General features: G+C 34.1%; 1 protein-coding gene across 5 annotated transcripts in view; it reads right to left on the bottom strand.

Moving 5' to 3' along the window:
• Nucleotides 1-11,502: 11,502 nt before the first annotated feature.
• Nucleotides 11,503-24,112, bottom strand: part of LOC149797154 (uncharacterized) — a 110,192-nt gene continuing 97,582 nt past the window's right edge. For all 5 annotated transcript variants that reach the window (XM_089961831.1, XM_089961829.1, XM_089961830.1 and 2 more), the window contains one exon: nt 11,503-22,946. In XM_089961831.1, coding sequence (XP_089817957.1) covers nt 21,193-22,185 — 993 coding nt within the window. In that variant the 5' untranslated portion in view covers nt 22,186-22,946 and the 3' untranslated portion in view covers nt 11,503-21,192. The remainder of the gene's footprint in view (nt 22,947-24,112) is intronic.

Below are 24,112 nucleotides of genomic sequence, written 5' to 3' on the forward strand. Positions count from 1 at the left end.
TTTTTTTTAATTTTTTTACTACATATGTTTTGTAGCCTCATTTTGATTGTATTAAGCATTGGCCAATCGCACTTTCAGTCATATGTGGGTTGTGTTACGATTATATCTTTATTTATCTACATACAGAAGTAAATATATGCTGTGTGTTCGCCCAGTCATCGCGAGTTGTAAATCGCGATGCTCATTTGTAATTATATATGACAATTAAGTCATAGATCCGTGACTTTGCAAAACAAATAAAAAGTTACTTATAATCCAATTAATTGAATATGTTTGTGGGATTTTGGTTTCGTTTGCATTTGTTTATTAATATACAAAAGTAAATTTGAGGGGCTGTACTTTTAGATGATTGGATGAAAACACTGATCTTCAATGTTGACCCCATATCCCCTATGAAGGATAGAAACAAAGATGATAGCTTTTTCATCGAAGATATCAACGAAGAAATGTTGAATAAATATCTTTCATTAGAGGTTTTATATTGACCTCCATTGATTTTATTAAATAAGTTTCGAGAAGTAAATATGGACTGAATTCAACGATCGCACAGTACAATCTTCTAGCATGTCACTTTCGTAGCAAAAGAGTTGAATCAAAGGTTTTACATGTTTCATGAAAGCTAACCGTTCTTTTAATTCATTTTGTTTTCCTTTTTTTAAAAAATGATCTTAAAATTCACCCCAAAAAATCAGTTTTATTTACTTTCCGTCACAATAAGAAACCGCTATGTGAATGTGCGATTTGGAGATCGTGTTGTGCTTTATTCCATTGTATTTATTATATTTCCTGGAATCGGCATTAGGTGGCAGACTTGGTATGGATATACAACTGAATATTTCACATTGATCATGTGCAGAATTTATGTTTTCACATCTTAAATGTGTAATATTCCTTATCGAAATAAGTTTTAAAGGTCAACAATATATCCGAAGAAGAGATCTAGCCGAAGAAAAGTTTGCTTTTTCCAACATGCTGATTTTCTCAGAAAATGTAATTAAATAAGGTCATCAATACAAGTAATGTAATGAAAGAAAATTACAAAAGTGTTCCTTAACTTAGAAGCAAATAAACAGTTTGTGACAAAACTATTTTATTAAATGTAAATTCGGTAGAAACGTGACAAGTACCAACGTTCGTTTACAACACACTTACAAGGGATAATTTCTCTCCCGCAATCGACTACATGCCTGAAGCATTGAACTTTATTACTGTAATGATACACAGAATTAACGTTTGTACAATGCAGCTCATCGAAGAATTAAACAAAATGTGATATATTCACAGTCTCTTACGATAAGTATTTCGTCATGGAGGATTGACTTGTACACACACACACACACACACACACACACACAATATCAAGTTCATTGACAAATTACATATACGTTAAGATTTGCCACGTTGCATATGTTTACTGTAATTATGGAAAAACGGAACAAAAGATCCCGAATGGCTCCAATAACCACTTTGTCTCAAAATGTATACAAGAAAGTGTGATCATTTAATTCTCAGGTAACGGTTCACATATTCAGTATTTTATACAATTACCACACTGTCATATTTGTTGTCATAAGCGCCCTACAAAGTAGAGCTCACTGAATAAACATATAGGATTCTGACTGTGACATCCCGTTGAATTCTCAATTACAACAGTGCAAATGAGACAAACAATCATTTCAGTGAGAGCCTTCTAGTAGTCGGTTTTATAACGCAAACTGGATAAGAGTCGAAGCCAACCTAAATGCAGCGGCATAATTAATAAAAGAGATGGGAAATGGAGATTGAAAAGCCCTGATCCGAACCAAGAAGCAAATTGAAACCGTAAGTGCACTGATTTGTGGAATTCAATTTCAGCTTGAAAATTTTCCTCAGTTGTCTTTCTCGTAGCAAAGATCTCCAGTTTATTTTGCAACCCTAATAATTCACCAAATATACCACCGAATACAACTACAACAGATGATCGTCAGCAGCAAACTCGTAACAAACTTTTATGAGATCAACAGATGTAATTATAATAATTAAAACTTCATTTACACAACATCGCAAGTATACAATAGGCCCTATATTATGTTGCTACTGTTTCATCGATTCAGCTGCAAAAATCTCCCCAAAGATACCTCCCAACGGGTTCTATGACCCTGTAAAAATGTCTTAAATTTCCTGAACTACATACAAACAACAAGTAACCTGAATTTTGTGAAAGCAAGACGAGCGTCCCCTTGGAATACTACATATGCATAGTACAAGAGTGCAAACATAATGTTCTGAAACCAATTAAACAAGGCAAAATAACACAATGAACGGAAACAGTTTGATCGGTTAAACGAAATATGTAGATGTGTGGAAGGTCTATAGAATATTAAGAATGGATAAGAACAACCATAACGAAGCTATATTTGAATTAAAAGCAGGGGAAGAAATAATTCTGGCCCTTGTGCTTGATTCAGGACGTGGTAAACTTCTTAAAGAACTAAAGATAAAAACAAAAAGCAAGCCCGGAAGTACGAAAGGCGCTCAGAGAAATGACGAAAAACAAAAGAAAAGAAAAAAGAAGACAAAAACAAGAGGAGGAGGAAAAAAGAATGGAAATCGAAACTGGTTTAGCAAAGATGAAATCATTAAAAAATAATGAATGAAGAAAAAAATAACATAAAAAAACAAACAAACAAACAAAAATAACCATAAATCAATAACACAATAGCAAAACATACAAAAATAGCAACCCATAACATGCAGGGCAGGAGGGCCTCCCTAAATGGTCTGAGAAGATCAAAAAGGAGAGAGAACCCTCCAAAAAAAAAGAAGAAAAAAACACGGTAATTTCACTGGATCACTTGCTTGTAAAATTAGGAATACTGTCAATAATATTTCAAATAGTCAAGTATTGATATTGAATTAGGTATGAGACATCTGATTGTGCTGAAACATAATATAAGATAACATGGAAAAATAAAACATGCGATCGTGACGAAAAGCACGAAGAACTAACTATATGCGCTCATTTCTTTTATTAATATAATTTTATGCCAGGTATACAATCGTATCGCGTCCTTTGAAACTTTTTCCGCCTATTTTAAATTTGTAATTATTTTTTTAATTTTCTAGGGTAAAATAAATATAGGTTCGACGTAAATAACTATAGATATTTTTCAGTCGTTCCCAACATACAAAAACTAGTGAAAAGATACTGTAGTATTTAGTAAAAGGAAAATTTTTTCTCACCAGTTAGGACAGGGAGTTTGAGACCAATACAGTGGCGCCACTGCAATCTTTATTGTAAAATAAGGTATAGCCTGCTATCTTGAAAGACTTAAAAAAATATAAGCTACATTCCCAGACTGCGAAGGCCTTCAGCACAGTATAGGATGCTGTCCTTTTCCATAGGCTTTGCTTCTTTGGAGAAAAAGGAACAGTGTAGGGTTTGATTCATAATTCTTTTCTAAATGTCAGAACCTTCGTTTTATTCAATACCAGTGTCACAACAAATTAAGGCATATGTCAAGCAAGAACTCTTTCGATATGGCTATTCTTAGTCATAATAAAAGACATACTATCCTTATTTCAGTCGACAAAATATGGAATACAGCTTGGTAGCTTAAACATCTGATATTGTTCAACTAGCTGATGACGCGACCCTGCTATCCTCGTCATTTAATGAGATTGGTATTCTGCTTTGAACACCTTACAAAAACAATTCAAGGTCTCGATCAGAGATCATCGAAGGAGACAACAATAAATAGTCTTGGATTATCGTCAGCACAGTAATATGTCGTATTCACATTATGCTTTATCTATAACTTAGCAGGGCAAAAGTTATTCAGTATGGATCATTACGTTCAACAAGAGAATTCTTGTTGTTCTGCTACAGAGGTTTGAGAGTTCTGGTTTTGTTAAAGACATGTGGCGTGCTTGTGTGAACCACCAACTTGGAGATCTTTGTACTTATACGTGAATAACCTATATTCTGCTTCGAAACATGTTTGAAATATAAATGCTGAAGAAGAAAAAAAACAGTTTCAAAGATAGATTGTAGACATCAAAGCTGTAATCTAGACCCAAATGGTTAGATTATGAACGCTTCCATACTGATATTCAACAACACGCAGTGTGGAAACTTGGAAAATGTTTCCCTGAAAAGACTTGGTTCTTTTGCAAGCGTTGCATATTTGGTAATGTGTTCCGTTTCTGCAGACGATGAGTGTAATTGTAAAAGGTACCGCTTTCACCTGGTTTTGTTCAAGTTTGCAAAGCACATTTTCCAGCAGAACGAAAGAAGGAAAATTATAACCATAAAGCTTTGTCCAACAAAACCATAAAGCTTGACGGCCTTCATCTTCCTTTCTTTTCGAGTCCATTATTTTACTTTAAACTGGCTATAACATATATTATTTCTTTACGAACTGTTGTTGCCATCCATCGGAAGAGTCAGATGTACGATTCGAATCGCCCTTTGAACTATGTGCTGCCATTAGGATTCGGATCACAATTATGTTTCCTATATCGTCCCTAAATGTATTTGTCAGTACTGAACTGTAAACTGTGACCAAATCACACGCTAATCTAAACTATCTTTCAAGGATGAACTCAGGGTGAAGTTCTTGTCATAGGTTATCCGGCATTTGTTTTTGAGAAGTTGGAGTGTTAACAAAACAATATGCCGTGGGGCACGTATTTCGCTTCCTGACCAACAACAACGCCTTATTATTAAATGTACTATTGACAAAATCCACGCAGACAACTACTCCATAATGCCTATATTATAACTAACATGCAATGTCGTTTCAATCAATACCATCAATACCTAAATCTAAACCTTGTATCAAAATCAGAATGAGAGAGAGGATACAATGGTCAAAATATAGACTCGTACTATATACGTGTGTATTGACCGGCAAGCAATAATTGTGGAATAAGTCCGTAATCCCACCAGGCGGTCTAAATGATGATCCCGCGTGACACCACAGGTTACGAGATAGCTCGTGACCTTCCTCCTCATTGGCATAGGCTTGCTCCGCAGGCTACAATGATGAAATCTCAATTATCAATACATTCTCAAGTGGGATTTAGTTTGAACGCAGTGCATCCTTGACTAATACTCAGAATACAAAATCGTGCAATTTTTATTGTGTTTCCTTGTTTTGACAAAGTACAAAAAATGAAATCTTTTATCCCAGGCATCTCATGAGTCCTTGGACATGGTATACAAGATTTAAGCCATCTTGACAACTCGCAACGACCCGCAGGTTTGTTAAAGTTAAGTTCCAGATTGAAGGTTAAGAACGTGTGCGTACAAGCGTGAAGCCTGTTCAAGGCAATCAATTATTCAAGAAACCAGTTATTATCACAGTGTAAATCACACAAGAAATCTAGAGTAACACATAAAACATTAGCTGCAGACAGAATTATGTATATACGCCCATCTCTCCAAAAACCAAACTGATGAACGCGGTATCATGTCTGAGCATATTATTGACTCAACAGACATGGAAGATTCACAGTTGCTTTTCTTTCAGCCGATGACACTCAAGTTCACATCATGCTGGTTGCGAGAGTGGAAAGGTTGCCTTTATGGTTGACCTGGCATGGCAATCTTTCATGTGTATCGTGGCAGAAAGATTGGAATTAATGAACAGAAGAACGAATGAACTTGAATATACCTGGTGTTCACACGTATTTATACCTGTTGCCTCCAAGCATTGGGTGGAACAACTAACGTAAGAGTACATTTAAAAGGCATTAGTCAAATGTAAACAATTCAAGTATATCCTAGATATTCGCATTTTCTTTACAATAGTATTCTTGATCGTTCATCATGTTTTGGTCGTCTAACTTATTTATATGTTCCTTTCTCTTGTTTCCTGGCTCACGTGATTCCAATAGAATTATTTACACAGATGCACACACACACACACACACGCACACACACACACAGAACTATTTATATACTTTACTCAACTGTTGCGATTACTACGGTATTCCTCTAACCTTGTACCCGTGTACTTATTTACTTCCTGTGCATTTATACATATACAGACACATACATAGTTACATATAAAGCCTAATCATATCTTAAAAGTCGTTGCATGCGCCCGTTCTCTCTCTCAATCAATCAATATATATATATATATATATATATATATATATATATATATATATATATATATATATATATATATATATATATATATATATATATATATATATATATATATATATATATATATATATATATATATATATATATGTGTGTGTGTGTGTGTGTGTGTGTGTGTGTTTGTGTGTGTGTTCATTTCCTGTGTTTACCATAATGAATATTATAATAATGAAGCTGATGCAGTGTAGACAACCTTAATGCAGATGTCTACTAACAATTGGTGTACGTTTGCAAATATATTTACATGTTTAGTCTGCTGTGGAGTCATTAATGTCACTAAAATGTTGATATTGTTATTACGTCTTATGTAAAATGTCGTAATGTAATCTCTTTTTAAAACGAAAGAAAGGAAGTCGATTAGTTTTTCTCAACACACTCCGATTGAAACCAGTATCACTGGCAAATTAATATAAATGAAAATTTCGAGTTATAGTTTCTATTCGTAGTGATTATGGAATACGCACTACCAAGCATTTCAACTATTTACAATAACTCCTGTTACCAAATACAGACTTTACATGAACCAAGTGTTCTTCACATACTCATCGAATACTTAAATGTCTTCTAGTAGAAGGGAAAATATTTGTGTCAAAATAGGTTGTATTTTCTATCACAGTAAACTGTTAGACAATAGTTTTCAATTACATAATATTTATAACGGATACAAGCGATTAAACTGTGTTCTCTAATCAGATCTTACCTGTTGTACTTACCGCACATTCAAATATAAAATTCGTTTTTATTGATAGATAATAATCATGCTGATATTTGACAAACTGATGTAAAATTCAGTAATACTGATCAGATATGGTACAGGAGGAATTTAAGTGACATTACATATTCACGTTCGCTATATTTATTGATAGAGGACGAGATGACAGTTTTTACACATGAATGCTAGCATTGCTTAATGGCATGGAAGGATTTCAGTGTCATATGAAGGCTCACGATATTTAATGGTATAGGTGTATTTAATGATGTTCTATATGCACAATCACATGGCGAGACGGACTAGATCGCAAACTCCCTACCTTTACTTCAAAAAGCACGATGATAAGAATCACTGAAGGCTGTACCCAATTTGATGCCTATAACTGTCCATCTTCAGTAAGCATAATGCATGCGTCTATTGACACCAACATTTATCTAATGAAATAGCGTTGCGTTTACTGTCTATTGCTTCCTTGTCTAGTGTACATATTTTCCTATGTTGCTTCCTTGTCTAGTGTACATCTTTTCCTCTGCTCTCCTACCAATCTCAGATAATTAACATTGCTATATCAATGATTTTGATAGCCGCGGATGCATGCATAGCAGCGTATGTCATAACAACGTATGTCATACCAGTGCATGTCATAACTGCGTAAGCTTATGCATCCAAGTATCAATCAGGTTTCCATGTCGTCATATACGGGAGACTTGTGTCTGTTAGAGAGGATGTGATATCGGAGGCTTGTCAACAGAAGGAAGCTGATATTATGCTGTGATTTATGTGTCGAGCAGACAAAAGAATCGATGACGCTCTACCTACAACATCTTCGTAGAGATAGCAGAGACCGCGTGTTGGACCATTTATTGGTGGCCTGCTGGTTGTTAAAGTGATACTCGAGGTATAGCCGTTGTAGCAGTAGGTATAAGCTGTCATTTATTTAGCTTACTTAGGCAGACGTGTTGATCGACTAGTAGGAGATCACAGTTACTCTTTTTATTTTGAGCTCTCTGACAAGATCCCGATGTATTTGAATGAACTTGTAACCTGCTATTAATACACGAAATTGTACAACCTTGAAATCCCAGTCAAATCAGTGTCAGGTTTGGCTAAAATTTATGGAGTTTTTATTCATTGTATTCAAGTATTTTATCTTTTACGTGGTGAGTTGATATGTTTTAACTTTAGTTTGATGGATAGAGACGGATCTATGGGATCAGACGCGTTGATTCTAAGCCTGGTATGTAATCATCTTTGAGAATCTCGAATCGGGTTGGCGGTTGATTCTAGATTGTTATTCTTGGCCACAAGTAAAACGTTTTTGTGATCACTCGGGAACGAATGATTTTTGGAGGCGTGGGTAATGTAATAAACCTATGGTATGAGCAATTTGTTGTTACTGCTCCGTTTATAACGATGTTAGAAGTTAGTGATTATTTATTTGATTATGGAGAGTCGGTGTTTGGAGGGTATTTCACAACTCAAGTAACAGCCAGTTTCAAGGAGCAGACGTTATAATGCACCGTATTCACGAGACTTTATGACAGCATGGATTAGTTTCGTTTCGTAAAACAGTCCTTCGCTAATTTCTTAACACAGGAAATTCTCTGGACATTATATATATATATATATATATATATATATATATATATATATATATATATATATATATATATATATATATATATATATATATATATATATATATATAGACGTGTTGAATAATTTCAGGTAGGAATGATCCCCTGTATTGTGTTTTGGGCTTACTGAAGAATCATACAAATGTGAAACAAGAAGAAGCTTGTAAACGTGAAATTAAAGTTTCGTGATGTGCGGTTGTTAGCTGATTAAAGAAAAATGCTGTAGTATTTGCGCGTTCAAGAACTTTAAAGTTGACAACAAGTGTTGTGTTGAGGTCCTTGGAAATAGGGAAAAACAGGATCAATTAAACTATGCTTACGCATACGTGTTTATCTATTGTAAATAAAAATATTGATAAATGTACCGGAGTCATGTAAAGGTCACATTTGTCAGATAACGATTTGATACATGAAACAAGCTAATAATAGTTCTGATCTAGCCTTGATTTTTGGGATCCTACAGGACCTTTGCTCAAAGGCATACACAAAACGCAGAAGGCAAAAGACCAAACAGACAATTAACAAGGACGGAAGCAAATGAAAATACACAAATCTACGAGTATTGTGGATTTCATATACTGTTGTACGAAAGAGAAAATAAAAGCTGAAAAAAACTATCAAACTTTTCAAATCATATATCTGAAAACAATCCTTCCAAATATACTGCATTTTGTAAATATGTATAGAGAATTCGAAAAGCATGTACCGCTGTGCAGTATCGCATATTTCTATCTATCCTATTGTTTGTTTTGTTAATTGTTGTTTGTTGATGGTGCCAGTTTGTCTATGTTCCCACTCATTTTCTGACACACTAGATATGTATTCTTTTCGTGGAATCGGTCCATTTGAAAGGATATCTATCTGCTGCATGATTTGTATATATATATATATATATATATATATATATATATATATATATATATATATATATATATATATATATATATATATATATACCTCATTCCACGGGTAGAGGTTAAGGGTTAGATGTCAAATATCCATCATAATTCCATCATTTTCGTTTGAGTTAAACGTTTGCTATTTCTGCATATTCAATTTTGCATGCAAAGCAATTCATTCATGCCTGACTTCGGTCAAGCCGTGGAGCACAATGATACGAGTGATCAGAGAACAATATATATCTAACGCTGCATGTGGTGTATGTATGTATGTATGTATGTATGTATGTATGTATGTATGTATGTATGTATGTATGTATGTATGTATGTATGTATGCATGTATGTATGTATGCATGCATGCATGCATACATGCATGCATGTATGAATGTATGTATGTATGTATGTATGTATGTATGTATGTATGTATGTATGTATGTATGTATGTATGTATGTATGTGTTTGTGTGTGTATGTTTGTGTGTGTGTGTATGTATGTATGTATGTATGCCATAGAGAGCGGGACTGAGGAGACATTATCTTGTTTGATGTGTGTGTGCGTGTCAGAGAGAGAGAGAGAGAGAGAGAGAGAGAATGCATCTGCAAAAAACTGCATGAAACTGCAAATGCTTTTAGAGTACTACTAGTATTTGATTATAATGTGTTACATTTGTTTTACACATGCCTTGTCTTGTCAATGATTTATGTGTGCCATCTGGTCTTGTACAATAACTTTTAGACTCTCAATTTACTAGTGTATCGCTCTATCGTCGTAGTCGATATAATATACAATTTGTTCTCTACGTATCACTGATTACGCCATAACGATAAAATCTTTAAAACTGTGTGCGCGTCATTTATTTTGTATTGAATAAAATCCTGCCTGATATGACGAAAATACATTTTATCTACATTATTAGATTAATATTGGTAACTGCAAAGTTGTGTTTTATGTGTCAAGATATTAATGAAGATATCAAGATGAAATTGGATCATTTATTAATGTTTATATGTGGATGTATGCGGAGGAGGCTTGTGCGAGGATACTTAATACATGGGTCATGGTTTAAATCAACATTAATGAGAACGATGAAAAGGAAAATTAATAGCTGACTTCCATTTTTACGCTTTGATGTGCCATATATAGATTTGTCACTTCAGATGTCAGCTGCGTGTTAAACGCAATACTAAGTACACATACGTCTTCTTTGAAAGGAAACAGATAAGAATTTCTTCTAGTAGAGTGTTTTTCAAGACTTTGTGACCTCTGACACTGCACTAATTATGTTTTTCCTGTACTAGTTATAGAATAAAACTGATATTTATTTTAAAAGTTTACCTGCATGTGATGTTGTGAACTTGTAATGATGTCCTTGCGTGTTATGTCGTAGGCTTACTATGCTTTCATTGCTTGTTACGTTGTAGACTTACTATGCTATCATTGCGTGTTACTTCGTAGACTTACTATGCTATAATTGCGTGTTATGTCGTAGACTTACTATGCTATTGTTGCGTGTTACGTCGTAGACTTACTATGATATCGTTGCGTGTTACGTCGCAGACTTACTATGCTATCGTTACGTGTTACGTCGTAGACATACTATGCTATCATTGCGTGTTATGTCGTAAACTATTCATGCTGTTATGAATACTTGCCACGACGATTTTTAAACCCCTTACACATCAGAATATTAATAAAGCTGTACTTTGAAAATGCAATCTCCGTAAATCATAATATTTTCAACTTAATAAATTTTTAAAATTTCAAAACCTTCAACATATTTTTTTTCTATACTATTTTCTTTATGACTTATTTCGCAGTGCGCATGCTATGTATAATTAATGCATTTAACACGGATATAACTCTTACGAATGTTGATGCCTCGTGTAATACAATATCGTAATTTAATCGAAAACATTGTTGACTTGCACTAGTTTATTCCTAAAATCCATTTAAATTTCGGAACTATAGCAAGAGCTGACTAACTAACGAAGAAATGCCGCTGAAAGAAATGTGGTTTGCGTTTTACAACTTCTAAAATAACTATTAATTTTTGCAAAGTAAAGCGATTAAAATCGATGCAAGATCTTGGAATTTAAACGTACATCTCACATTCATCGATGTTTTTCAATTTATAAACAAATGGCAAGTTATAATACAAACAAAACAATGAACAAAGTATTTAAAGTAATGTTGATAAGAAAACGATAACCAGCAAAGAGGACGATAGAATTTGTATCGATAAATTGAAGATGATGTTTAGGTAGAATCAATGTATGACATTTGCGTGCTTCTAATACAATTTTGCACTCCAAAACCTATTGGCTTATTTTGATCTACATTTCAATTTAAGAATTTCAATTAATAATAACTGACCCATTCCTATAAATATAATGGGGCATCACCATTAATAATTCTGAAGATAGCTCATGATTTCTTCAAATTTCTTCATTGTCTCATAGCAGTAAAACCGGTCCCCGATTTTAGAGTCTCCATAGCTGGCACAAAATGAAAGAGCAGTGACAATTTAGTGTGTCTCTAGTTATATTCTAATTTCGTCGAGTATGTTTACTACCATATTACACAGTCCTGGCTTATTCTAATATAGGTCTTATAAATGTTTAGTATAAATTTTGAACTAGTCATCTTACAAAGTATAAACTTCATTGTTGTTACTAAAGCTAGCCTATCATTTGTTAGTTTGACTTACAAATACATTCATTTAATTTGAAATAATTCTAAATGTCATACTAACGTGATTATGTAAGTTTACAAAGTTTTTTGGATTGCCTTTCAAACCTGTTTGGAAGACAGTATTATTTGTGTATTCATTGCACTGAATGTCGCTAGCCATTGTTTAAAATGTCATCCAGCTTCTCCAAAGGATGTTGCATGTTTAATTTAATTTTAAATTTCTTGTAGGAAATGTATTAAATTTACAAGGGGATCGGTTTTCCTTGATGGTACAACATTTAATTAAATTCTTTAAAAAGTGTCTCAACGTGATCTTTTGTGTGTCTATATACACATAAATGCAAAGTATAAATTAATACCACAAAATAAATCTACCACCACACATACTGTTAGAGGAACACTTTCGTGCCTGTTAACAGTTAGATAGTTTCCTCCAATTAGAACGCCAAAGAAAGCCAGCACATATTCTGAAGCATAAATGCAAACATAACACATAATTGTGTGACTATAAGAAAGTGACTTTTGTGTCATATTCTACCTAATAATATTCCTGAAGCGGAAAAGCATCCATTGTTTTAAAGATTGTAAAAATGGTACTTTTTTACAATTTCACCTACTGGTGTTGGTGTACTAATTCAGCTGATGTGTCACTTAAACTGAACACCATCTCTCTCTCTCTCTCTCTCTCTCTCTCTCTCTCTCTCTCTCTCTCTCTCTCTCTCTTTGAATCTGTGCCAACCTACAGGGAATTCCCATTACGTTTTATTTTGCTTTTTTTATTTTTATTTCAGTAGGAGATCACATAACAAATTCGTGTTTAAGGTACTTTCCAATGATGTACGGCACCCATTAACTATAGTAATAAGTGCGGTCAGAAACATTTTATCTCATCTTAATATTATGGTTACTCTGATATTCGATTCAGTTGCTATAATAAAATGTTAAAATGGTTTCACAATCGCAACAGCGAAAGAATGTCTTACACAAATCACCTGGTAGCGAACACAGAAACACAGATGAATGAAAAATATCTATTTGTAGCTAATAACAAAGAAATACATACATTTTATTTAAGTTACTATATTTTTGTTACAAAAAAGCATAAAAGCATGATATACATATTCGTTCGACAATTATCAATCAACAAATATATGAGCACCCGCATCTTCTTCTTCGCCTGAGCCATAGAACGCATATATATATATATATATATATATATATATATATATATATATATATATATATATATATATATATATATATATATATATATATATATATATATATTAATACACAAACGTAATCAAAAATAAAATACAATTATAAAAATAGCCACTTAATTTCTTTTACAATAAGGTATCTAAGGACTATGCAACATACATTTTATTTATTTGTTTAGATCAGAATTTTAATCTTCTTCATTACCAGCTCTAAACTTAATTTCATAAAAGGCTTGTGTTAATATCTGTAAGAAAATAGAAGTTGCCTTATGACTACCATGCAAGCGTTCTATGAGTATAACTTTGATCAGTACAAGTTTTAAATAACGTCTTACCAACCAAATAGCCTTGATGAAGACCCTAAGGCATATATATATATATATATATATATATATATATATATATATATATATATATATATATATATATATATATATATATATATATATATATATATCTTTTCCCACACCTGTTTTTATTCTCAAGAATATTTAACATATGGATGCGGGAACAGCAAAATGTGATTTGATAATTCAGGTATTGGTCGTAAAAGTAAATACATTTATACAAGGTACTGTCTAATTAAAGCGTTATATCAGAAATGTTGCGTCCTCGAGACCCATGCCTGCATGAGTAATATATTTAAACATGGCACATAATCGCGAAGATATTCATGGATAAACAATTATAAGATACATAAGTACCATAAGGAACATGAAAATCGAAAAATCTTTGAACATTTAGGCACTAGTATTAGTCCATGTTTTCAAATTATTTCAGATTTTCTTTTCCCAGATTGAGCTGTTTTCATCCTTTTAAGACCTTCCTTATAAACTGTTTAATATGACCAAACTTCACACTAAAATTAAAAGACAGCCAAACAACGGTCTATTATAACAGTCTTGTTGAATAAATGAAAGTAAAATGGAACCAAAGATGGTCTATAGTATTGATTATTAATCGAGCAAACGTTTTAAGATTTCCTTATATCGCGAGAAAATTTCTGCATCTAACTATACAATGTATTTGTTGAAACACTTATATCGGCTTTTCATGCTAATTCTGCAAATTTCCCAATATCGTCAAAATTATTAAATGCAAAGTAGTGCAAAGTCTGAATTGGAAGAAAAATATTGAACATTTTCTGGACAATTAGAACCTGTTCCACAAGCAGTCAAAAGTTCAATCTGACCTTTGGTGAGAGTTCGGTATAAGGAAATCTGCAATCAGACATTGTAAATCAGTGAATATACCGGCTACAAAAAAAAATTCCAAAACGTTACACGCTATTGCACAGACAAAATAGCACTAAAACGCTTAGATAAGTCCTTTACATAAAACATTTGATTCAAAATATAAACATTTTTGTACAATAGTACGAGATTTCACAAATCAATGATCAGCGTGTCTATCTATATTGATCATTTCGTTTTTATCAGATTTTACAATTGAAAAGTAGCATAAAGACAAGAAGCGACAAATATTACATAGATCAATAATATTTCACTGCACATTTATAGAAGGTTATTAGATAAATCACAACATATAAATGCAGCTAGTATTTTTATGAATGGACAATAATGAAGAGATCCTCTTTTAGACAGTATTTTGTCTGCATGTGGTAACTGTTTTTATATTACATGCAAAATTACCATCTCGCATGAGACAGACAATCAAAACAAATGACTGAGACACGTCTTCCATTGATTATATGTGTATGTGAATTCTGCTGCGAGACAGATAATCTGTGAATTTTAACATTTCATAAGACTTTTTAAAAAACACATTTCCACGAATCGCCATAAAAATCAAATATTTTTTGAAAAACGTAACATGAGTGACAAAATTAAGGAAAATATATCAAATACAAACTTTTCTTCATGTACACATGAACTTAACTGGCTCATACGTACGTAAGAACATACCTACGTGCGTGCGTACATACATACATACATACATATATAAATATAAATATATATATATATATATATATATATATATATATATATATATATATATATATATATATATATATATATATATATATATATATATATATATATATATATATATATATATATATAATTTATGACTTTTAAACACCATCACAGTAACGTAAACATTAAACACGCTAAAAACAAATTGGGACATTGCAGATGATCTTTCCAATTAAGAAAGGAAGTGTAAGAATGATCGGGATTAGCTAAAGCATGTGTCGTTTGCAATTGAGCGTCAGATGCATGATACGATTATCGAGGCTTTGTAGCACCATTACTGTCAACACGCTATTATAGTGTTAGCCAGTTACATTTTTGCTTACAAATGCAACACATTGAGTCACCCGTTAACACAAGTTGTTGGCCACAAGTGCTGTAACCACTTGAATGAGTAACACAACGTGTATAATGTTCATTCGATATGCACGTCAGACTCCTGTTGTAAATTCGGTATAAGTAGGATTTCCAAAAATTAGATAATATTATATACGTATTTTTGTACAACGTGATAATGTTTCGTCATGTGCAGATCTAAACTCTTTCTACAAAGACACTATATTTGCTTTGTTAGAAGGAAGAGAGGGGTTTAACGCAAAGAATTAAGATTTAATCGGCCCATCTATGTTGTAGTTTTTAAGATATTCACTTTCTCAATCCTGGGTGTGTTTTGGCGCATGTAATCGTATATATATATATATATGTGTGTGTGTGTGTGTGTGTGTGTGTGTGTGTGTGCATTTTCATAAAATATTACAAAGAAGGGTTATTTATGCAGGAATGATTTTAAATCCTTAAATTCCACTGTATTTTAGTTCAACGGTGTTTACTCTGGCTCCGTCGGTTTGTCTTTCATCTGTGCGTACACATTTAGTCAGGCAGTATGTGTACGAAAAAGCATAAGGATCTGCTAAACCCCAAACAAGGAAGTCGTACCACCTACCTCGAATATGTTAATCGTGAATGCACCCATTCATGATATTTAGACTATGTGATTGCGACTCCAACGCTTGGTTTACACTGATGACGTTAGACATTATAGTTGCAACCACCATTCGTACATAAAAATTGCGCAGCATTGTTTGGACGATGTGAATCCACGTGGGAGTATCAATGTATCGATACTGCATTTCACGCGCCGTTGATGCCTTGATATATTTTTGCATTTATCTCTTTTTTAGCCCCCCCCCCCCCCCCCCCAATATCCTGCATTGAAACGTGCATCCGTTTTTCGTCAGTCCGGAAAAGGATGAAGTAAAGCTCAAGTACAGGACTGGCACCTTCACTTTACAAACTGTAAACAGAATCTGCTAATGTAAAAGCAATTTTATGTATAATAGGGATCATAAATGCTTTTTCTGGTACCAACCTTGATACCAGAAGAACCATCTATCATCCCTATGGTGTAACACCGTAGCAATAACATCCCTATGGTGTAACAGGATAGCAAAAAGAAGCCAGTAGCACTTATGACTTCATGTGTAAACAACAGTGTTGAGATACACGTTTACTGCTCACTGTGAAAAAGTACATACTGTGTATCGAGTTTAAATATAAACCATATTGAATGACAGTGTTACGTCTAGTGCCTACTTCTACAGCCAGAATTGTATTTGATATCAGGTATAATTCCTTTAATTGAATTATTGTGTCCTATTTGTGGCACTTCATAAAAACAGTATTCTTCGTCCACCAAATATATAGGCCGCCATGTATAGCCTATCATGTACTGAAAGAAGGCATTAAACCCATCCAGCCAGCCAAACAACTCACCAACTAAACAAACAACTCCTGTAGATGTACATAACACATCTGAGGATTGAATGTAAAGTTGTCAGACCTCTGGGTTGATGGTTGATTGTGGACTTTGCGGCGCACTAGCACTGTAAAACCGTAAAGGTTATATAATAAAAGGTCAAACTGCTTGGCTTCCTCAATATTGACGTTTCCATTTTACTACTGCTATCGCTAATTTCGAACTTCGCTTTTACACAAGGCATAAACTAAAGGTGACTCATTTGAATGTAATCTACAGTCCCCACAACAAAGCCCACATCAGAGTTATATGATTTTTGATGAGATTAATCTGCCTTGGATTATGTCTGTTAGTTTATATTTTAGCTATCACACTGAACAGAAGGCCAAATTTTCGTCATTACAATAAATGATTACACCACCAGTTTCTAAACATCTATTTGTGAAGATCTGAAGATATTTAAGTCATATTTGGCCTGAATCGTATAGTTCACTATTTGTACCTAAATGTCAGAATCACCGTCTCTGGACACACACACACACACACACACACACACACACACACACACACATATATATATATATATATATATATATATATATATATATATATATATATATATATATATATATATATATATATATATATATATCTTACTTTGACATTTCCACATGAAAACACTGAAGGGACCCAGTATATTAGTATATATACGTGGGTGTGGGTGGGTGTGCTTTCAGTGCATTTTGCTTCCTAATGACATGAGGACACGACATTAAGAATATTAAAGTGACATCTCTATACATAGTTATGCTTTGACCATAATAATATACGATGACCTTGATGTAACTTGGTTATTAATGCACGTATGCATTGAGCACAACAATGTCTGGGCTATGATAGATCGGAAGCATCTGCTATAATTCTCTTGGCTATCACTTCTGCCAATTACATCACTTCAAGTATCATACGCATACACCGCTTTTAGAGTCATCAATCATAAACGCATCGCTAATTCCGTAAGGGAAAACGTATTCTTTTACACAGCAGAAATATATATATATATATATATATATATATATATATATATATATATATATATATATATATATATATATATATATATAATCAACTAGCAGTAGGATAACATGAACATAATATGCGCGTGTGTGCAATCGATATGTGTTATGTACTAGTAATCAATACTCTTCAGTTAAAACATTGGAACTGTGATGTAAATGTAGGTGAAGTCGATATAACCATGGGCATATTTTTCAATTCAACGAAGAATGGACAGTTTTGACATATCTTCAGTGGCCTGGAGACTAAGCTCTTACCGACATTGATTTTAACAAGCTGCGGAATGATCTCCGTAAAAGATTTGAGATGTACGATTTTAATGCAGTCACATCAAAAGAAATATAGATATAGTTTAGATGCGCGTGGCCGTTTGATCTTCCATAAACATAGTTATAAGTTAATAGTCAATCCAAGAAAACGATACGATGATATGCAGGCATTGTCCATGCTGGATGCAAACGTTTTCAATTCCAGACACTAATACTGGGTTAAATTATAGCGAATTCAATGGTCAAATTTTTTTGGATGCATCTACTTTATTGTGCTATTCATTACAATACATGCCCGTAAGATAAACCCTTCCGTTTTCTTTCCTTCTGTTTTGCTTTATGCATGTATAGTTTTGATTTTATTAACTGTAAATGAGCATGTAGCTATCAACACGTGAGAACTATCACGTATGCCTCCTAAACAATTTCACGTCCTTTACTCTTTTTGCTGAAACAACCGAAAACTGTCATATCGAGATATTAAAAGTAGCATCTTGATGTCTAAAATGATTTATCACATATCCTTGATCCGTTCTAAATGGGCATTTGTTATGCTTCTCTGTTACCCTGTTTATGAACCACGTCTCTCGGTTTCAATGTTCACCTTTAACTCATTTTTATCAACAGGATATACTGATGACTTTGCGACTCTATTATCATACAAATATTAAAGTAGTGTTCTTGATTGCTGATATTTATAACATATAACAGGCACGAGATCAAATATTTCTTTGTCATTATGTTTTATCTAAGCACTCGAGTGAAACTGAGCTTTCATAAAACGTATTAGGAGCACTGACTCATGTTCGTTGAATTCATTTGAAAATCGAAACACTGCTATATTGTGCGAAAGTGTGTGGGTGTTGTATGGAGAGAGAGAGAGAGAGAGAGAGAGAGAGAGAGAGAGAGAGAATAATTTCATAAATATGGAAAATGCAGTTCAGGCGCGGAATAAAAACCCATTCTTGTGGAAATTTTCAAGTTCAAGCTTTCGAAAAGCTAGTGTTTCAATCACGTGTTCAGAAACCGTCTAATTGCAGAGCTGATAATCTACAAATAATGTGAAAGCATTGAAATGGTTTCTTTCGTCATGAGGTCGGTTTGTGCGTACGGCAGCTCTAAATACACTATAGCTAAGTAGTTGAAGTGAGATATTTACAGCGATCACTGGAATAATCACTTGAAAACATATAAATCACGCTTTATCTGGGCCGAAAATTAAAAGAATAGGTTTATTTTTTTGCTTTAGCTTCATAAAGATTGACTACTAAATAGAAATTTGTAATGTTATGCACTGAATTACTTCAATCACAACTTTCTGCGTAGCGCATGCAGCCATTGTGGCGTTATCACGGTAGTCTGTAATGACGGCCGACCGAAACGGACGGTACATACAAGCGATTTGTTACGAAGAAGCATAAATAAATCCATTTTGGTGTGGAGATTATATAAAATCTCTATCCTACATACTATACATATAAATAAAATACAACACGGACTTTCCCCTTAATGTAAAGATGAGCTTAAGGATTACACTAATCGAAGAAGAATAAAAGTATATGCACGTTTGAAAAGCTAAAATTCCTACACTAAGACGCTCATCTTCATCTATCTTACTGAAAGACTACCATGACTATTCAGAGGCAGTACCTCTCTGAAGCCAAACATGGGTACCTTGACTGAATAATAGAGACATGTACATATTTACTCTTTTACTGCCTCACGTATAGGTTGATAGCTTTAGACGTAAAGTTGTTTTTTTTTTGATAAAGAGTGATTTATATCTGAGCCATTTCGTGTTCAACAGCGAATTATATGTTCGCTTCCAAAGTACAAGTGTTGACACAGAACCAAAGTGCTTCTGCTTGTGGGTGCCATTCGCATATGTGTGTGTGTATGCACACACAGACACAAATATATATATATATATATATATATATATATATATATATATATATATATATATATATATATATATATATATATATATATATATATATAATGTGAGCTAGCAAAGGTAAATTATTCATATTTGCAAACCATTAGTGACAAATAGCCTGTCAACAGACTATATACACATTTTATTTCATGTTCCGTTTTTGTATGCTTTGATGGGTCAAGTAATATACCGCTGACCTTTGATCCAGTCGGAGACATAATTACATTCCGCTTATGAATGTACAGGTCCTGTGTTTTTACACAGAAACAAACAAAACAGTGAATAAGGTACATGCAGGATTACTTATATCAACCCTTTCGTGAGCGTGATGTCATTTAAACATGACCAAAGTCAGTCCTTATTCAACTTGTTTTCGGGTTTTTCGCCGAAAGGAATCTTTCTTATTATAATGTGTTGAATCATTACGATGGTGTATACGTCGTCAAGCATAACACAGGATTATGTAGTTCACAACCTATGAGAATACAACAACTCCACTTTCATTTCACACACACGTATTAAAAACATCTACCAGCATAACGAATCCGTGAATGAATGCAGCTCTTTAATTACCATAAACACAAATGAGCTTTCATAGAGATCCATAAACATAAAATTCAATCGATTTTGAAAAGGGAACACGTTCCCGAAAAGTGATGCACGTTTTGTCTTTCCAAGAGGTGTCATGTCCATATGGATAGCTCGTATTTCAGTTAAACATACATTCCCAAGGTTGTTCTAAACTTTTTAAGCGCTCTGCGCCTGCCATCGTTTGATTATTTGTTCGCAACTGCTAGGCGCCAACGATTTGAAGCACCGGTACAACCAAAAGAAAGAACTAAATCACCAAATAACGGTTTCTCCTTTGTTTTGTTCTACTGAACTACTTTCCTTGATATGATAAAGCCCCCCTTTGTCTTGAATCTTGTATGAAGCCACTTTCATCATGATTTGCTCCTGTTGCTTTACCATCCTCTTTATGTCAGATGCAGTTTCCTTGAAATTGAACTCGTCTGCTCTCTCTCGAACACGAATAGTGTGGTCAATGTCCATTACATTTTTGCCTTTAAGACATTCAAGAGGCGCGCCTTTGTTAGCGATGATCTTACCGACTTGGGACAGAATGCTCTGTGGGTTCTCAAAACCATCATTGTCCTTCAAACATTGCAAGCTTGGATATTTATTACCGCTCTGACGAAGCTCTTTATATGTACACGGCACACAAATAGAAGAAGAATTGACTTCGCTATAAAATGTGGTGACAACATGTCCTTGACTCAGTCTGTATAAATATGGATTGGTTATTGCTGGTCTATGGTGGTAAACTTGAAGTCTGTTCCATTCTTGAACAACATGTAAGGTCCCATGGCTTTCCTCACACATATGACACTCACAGTTACTGTATGTCATTGCCATACTTTTGCTTTTAACAGATTCTTCTTTGAGTCTTCTGAGATTATAGTCGATACCATTGAATCTTTGAACAATATCGTCAAAATTAGACAACAACGAAATAGTATCAACATCCTCTGTGCTGAACCCCAAAGAGGCACTGGGATCAGCTGTGTGAATACGTGAAGCTTCTTGACCACATATCGGGCAAGTGAGTGCAGTGTCCCGGCTTGGTTTCAAATGCTTCCGGATGCAACCATGGCAAAGAACGTGCCCACACGGAAACGTATCTGGTGCCTTGCCCACTGCCACCTCTCTGTGGAATTCTGGGTCGGGCAATTTCATCATTTTTCTCCCGCCAAATTCGGCAGTATACAGCTCCATCATCTCCCTGGAGAAGTCGTTGGTGGGCGAAAGGGGGCTTTTAACACTTAGTCCATTCATCTTGACAAAATAGGTATTACTTGTGACTTATTATCTTAATAGAAATTTCTGGAAAAGCAGTGTCTAATTGAACTGTGTGCTCACCACGATCGAAGTTACATGCTGTCCTCGAGTATCTTCATGAGGCTCCTAGTGCTGCATATTGATCCTCGAATAATAATAAATTATGTAAACTGTTGGTTTATAAGTCTGTTTAAATCACACTCCATTGATGGGACTAACGGCCGACATAATCCATCGAGCTTCATAGAACCACCATACGTATATCAGTTGCGTTTTAACCTATGTATTTCCTAGTCACTGTAGACTAGCCTATACTATTTAGATGTATATACGCACTATGTATTTCTTCACTTGGGTGAACGGATGTAATAAATCATCCATGAAAATGAAAAATCAGTTCGGTCAAAGACCATAAAATACTATCATTACATGAAATATTCGCTTGGATTACATCTTTTCTGACGACGGATAGCACAACTCTCGAACTCACCTGTTAGAATAGTATCTGAATCATACATTAACTAAGCACTGGTAGCTTGTGTGTTTCGACGTGTAAACAGTATATATCATTAACCTACCGCCACTTATCTATGTTTGCATATTCAACCATATGCATCTACCTTCTCTTTCTAATAGAATGTCGTCTGCTCTCTTACGCGCCCTCCATCACGTGACAATTTGTTTGGCAAGTACACAGGCGCGGTCTGGGTCGTACAGGTGTCAGTTGTGCAGACGATAGACCATGTAATCTCCAGGAGCTGAAAATAAACGTGTAATAAATATAAAATTGAGAAGTCTTAAAGCAACGTTTATTTTTACATGTAGAGAAGTAACTAAATTCGACCCCGTCAATTGAATGAGTAATTGTTTAAGGTGATCTCAGCCTTTCATGGTTGAAATGTTTATGACATTTCTTCATTTATTCAGATTCAAAATAGTTTTTTTCCATACACATATAAACATTGTCAACTTCGCACAAATTCTCCACATAAAATGATTTATTTTTATGCTGATGCTCGTTTTTGTCGTACAGATGTTGAAATCACAAAGCTCAGGAATGTATCAATTAAATATTATCATTTTATCAGATTTAGTTTCACTTGGACAAATTGATAGCATGTCATGGCATATTAATGTTTGGGTTGTGTTGTTTTTTTTTAAAACTATGTCTAAATATTACTGCCTATTGGTTCTAGCTATGTCTAAATGCTACTGCCTATTGGTTTTATTTATGTCTAAATGCTACTGCCTATTTATTTTAGCTATGTCTAAATGCTACTGCCTATTTATTTTAGCTATGTCTAAATGCTACTGCCTATTTGTTTTAGCTATGTCTAAATGCTACTGCCTATTTATTTTAGCTATGTCTAAATGCTACTGCCTATTTGTTTTAGCTATGTCTAAATGCTACTGCCTATTGGTTTTAGCTATGTCTAAATGCTACTGCCTATTTGTTTTAGCTATGTCTAAATGCTACTGCCTATTTGTTTCAACTGTCTAAATGCTACTGCGGATTTGTTTTTTAACGGTGTCCACATATTACTGCCTATTTGTTTTTAACTATGTATAATAATACTAGGTACTTTAACAAGCTGTGTCCCTATCAGTGGCGTACTAAGGGATGCGCGACGGTGGCGGTCCATCCCGGGTGACAGCTAAGGTGGGGGGTGGGGTGGCGGGGGCGTCGGGAGAGTTGAAATACCAGTACAAGTTTTCAAACCAAATAAAAAATTCGTAGAAGAAAAATTTATTTCTAAATTGCTTATGACAGCACTGTACATTTTTAAAAATCTACTTGCAAGTATAATATATTTTCTGTGTGTTAACATTTAAAAATTATTTGTGGGGGAACCAAAGAAAGGATCCGCCCTGGGTGCCAAATGCTTTAGAATCTCCCCTGGTCCATATACTCAGATAAACTTTT

The sequence above is a fragment of the Sinohyriopsis cumingii genome, chromosome 6, assembly GCF_028554795.1.
Source record: "Sinohyriopsis cumingii isolate HCF-2022 chromosome 6, ASM2855479v2, whole genome shotgun sequence".
NCBI lineage: Eukaryota > Metazoa > Mollusca > Bivalvia > Unionida > Unionidae > Sinohyriopsis > Sinohyriopsis cumingii.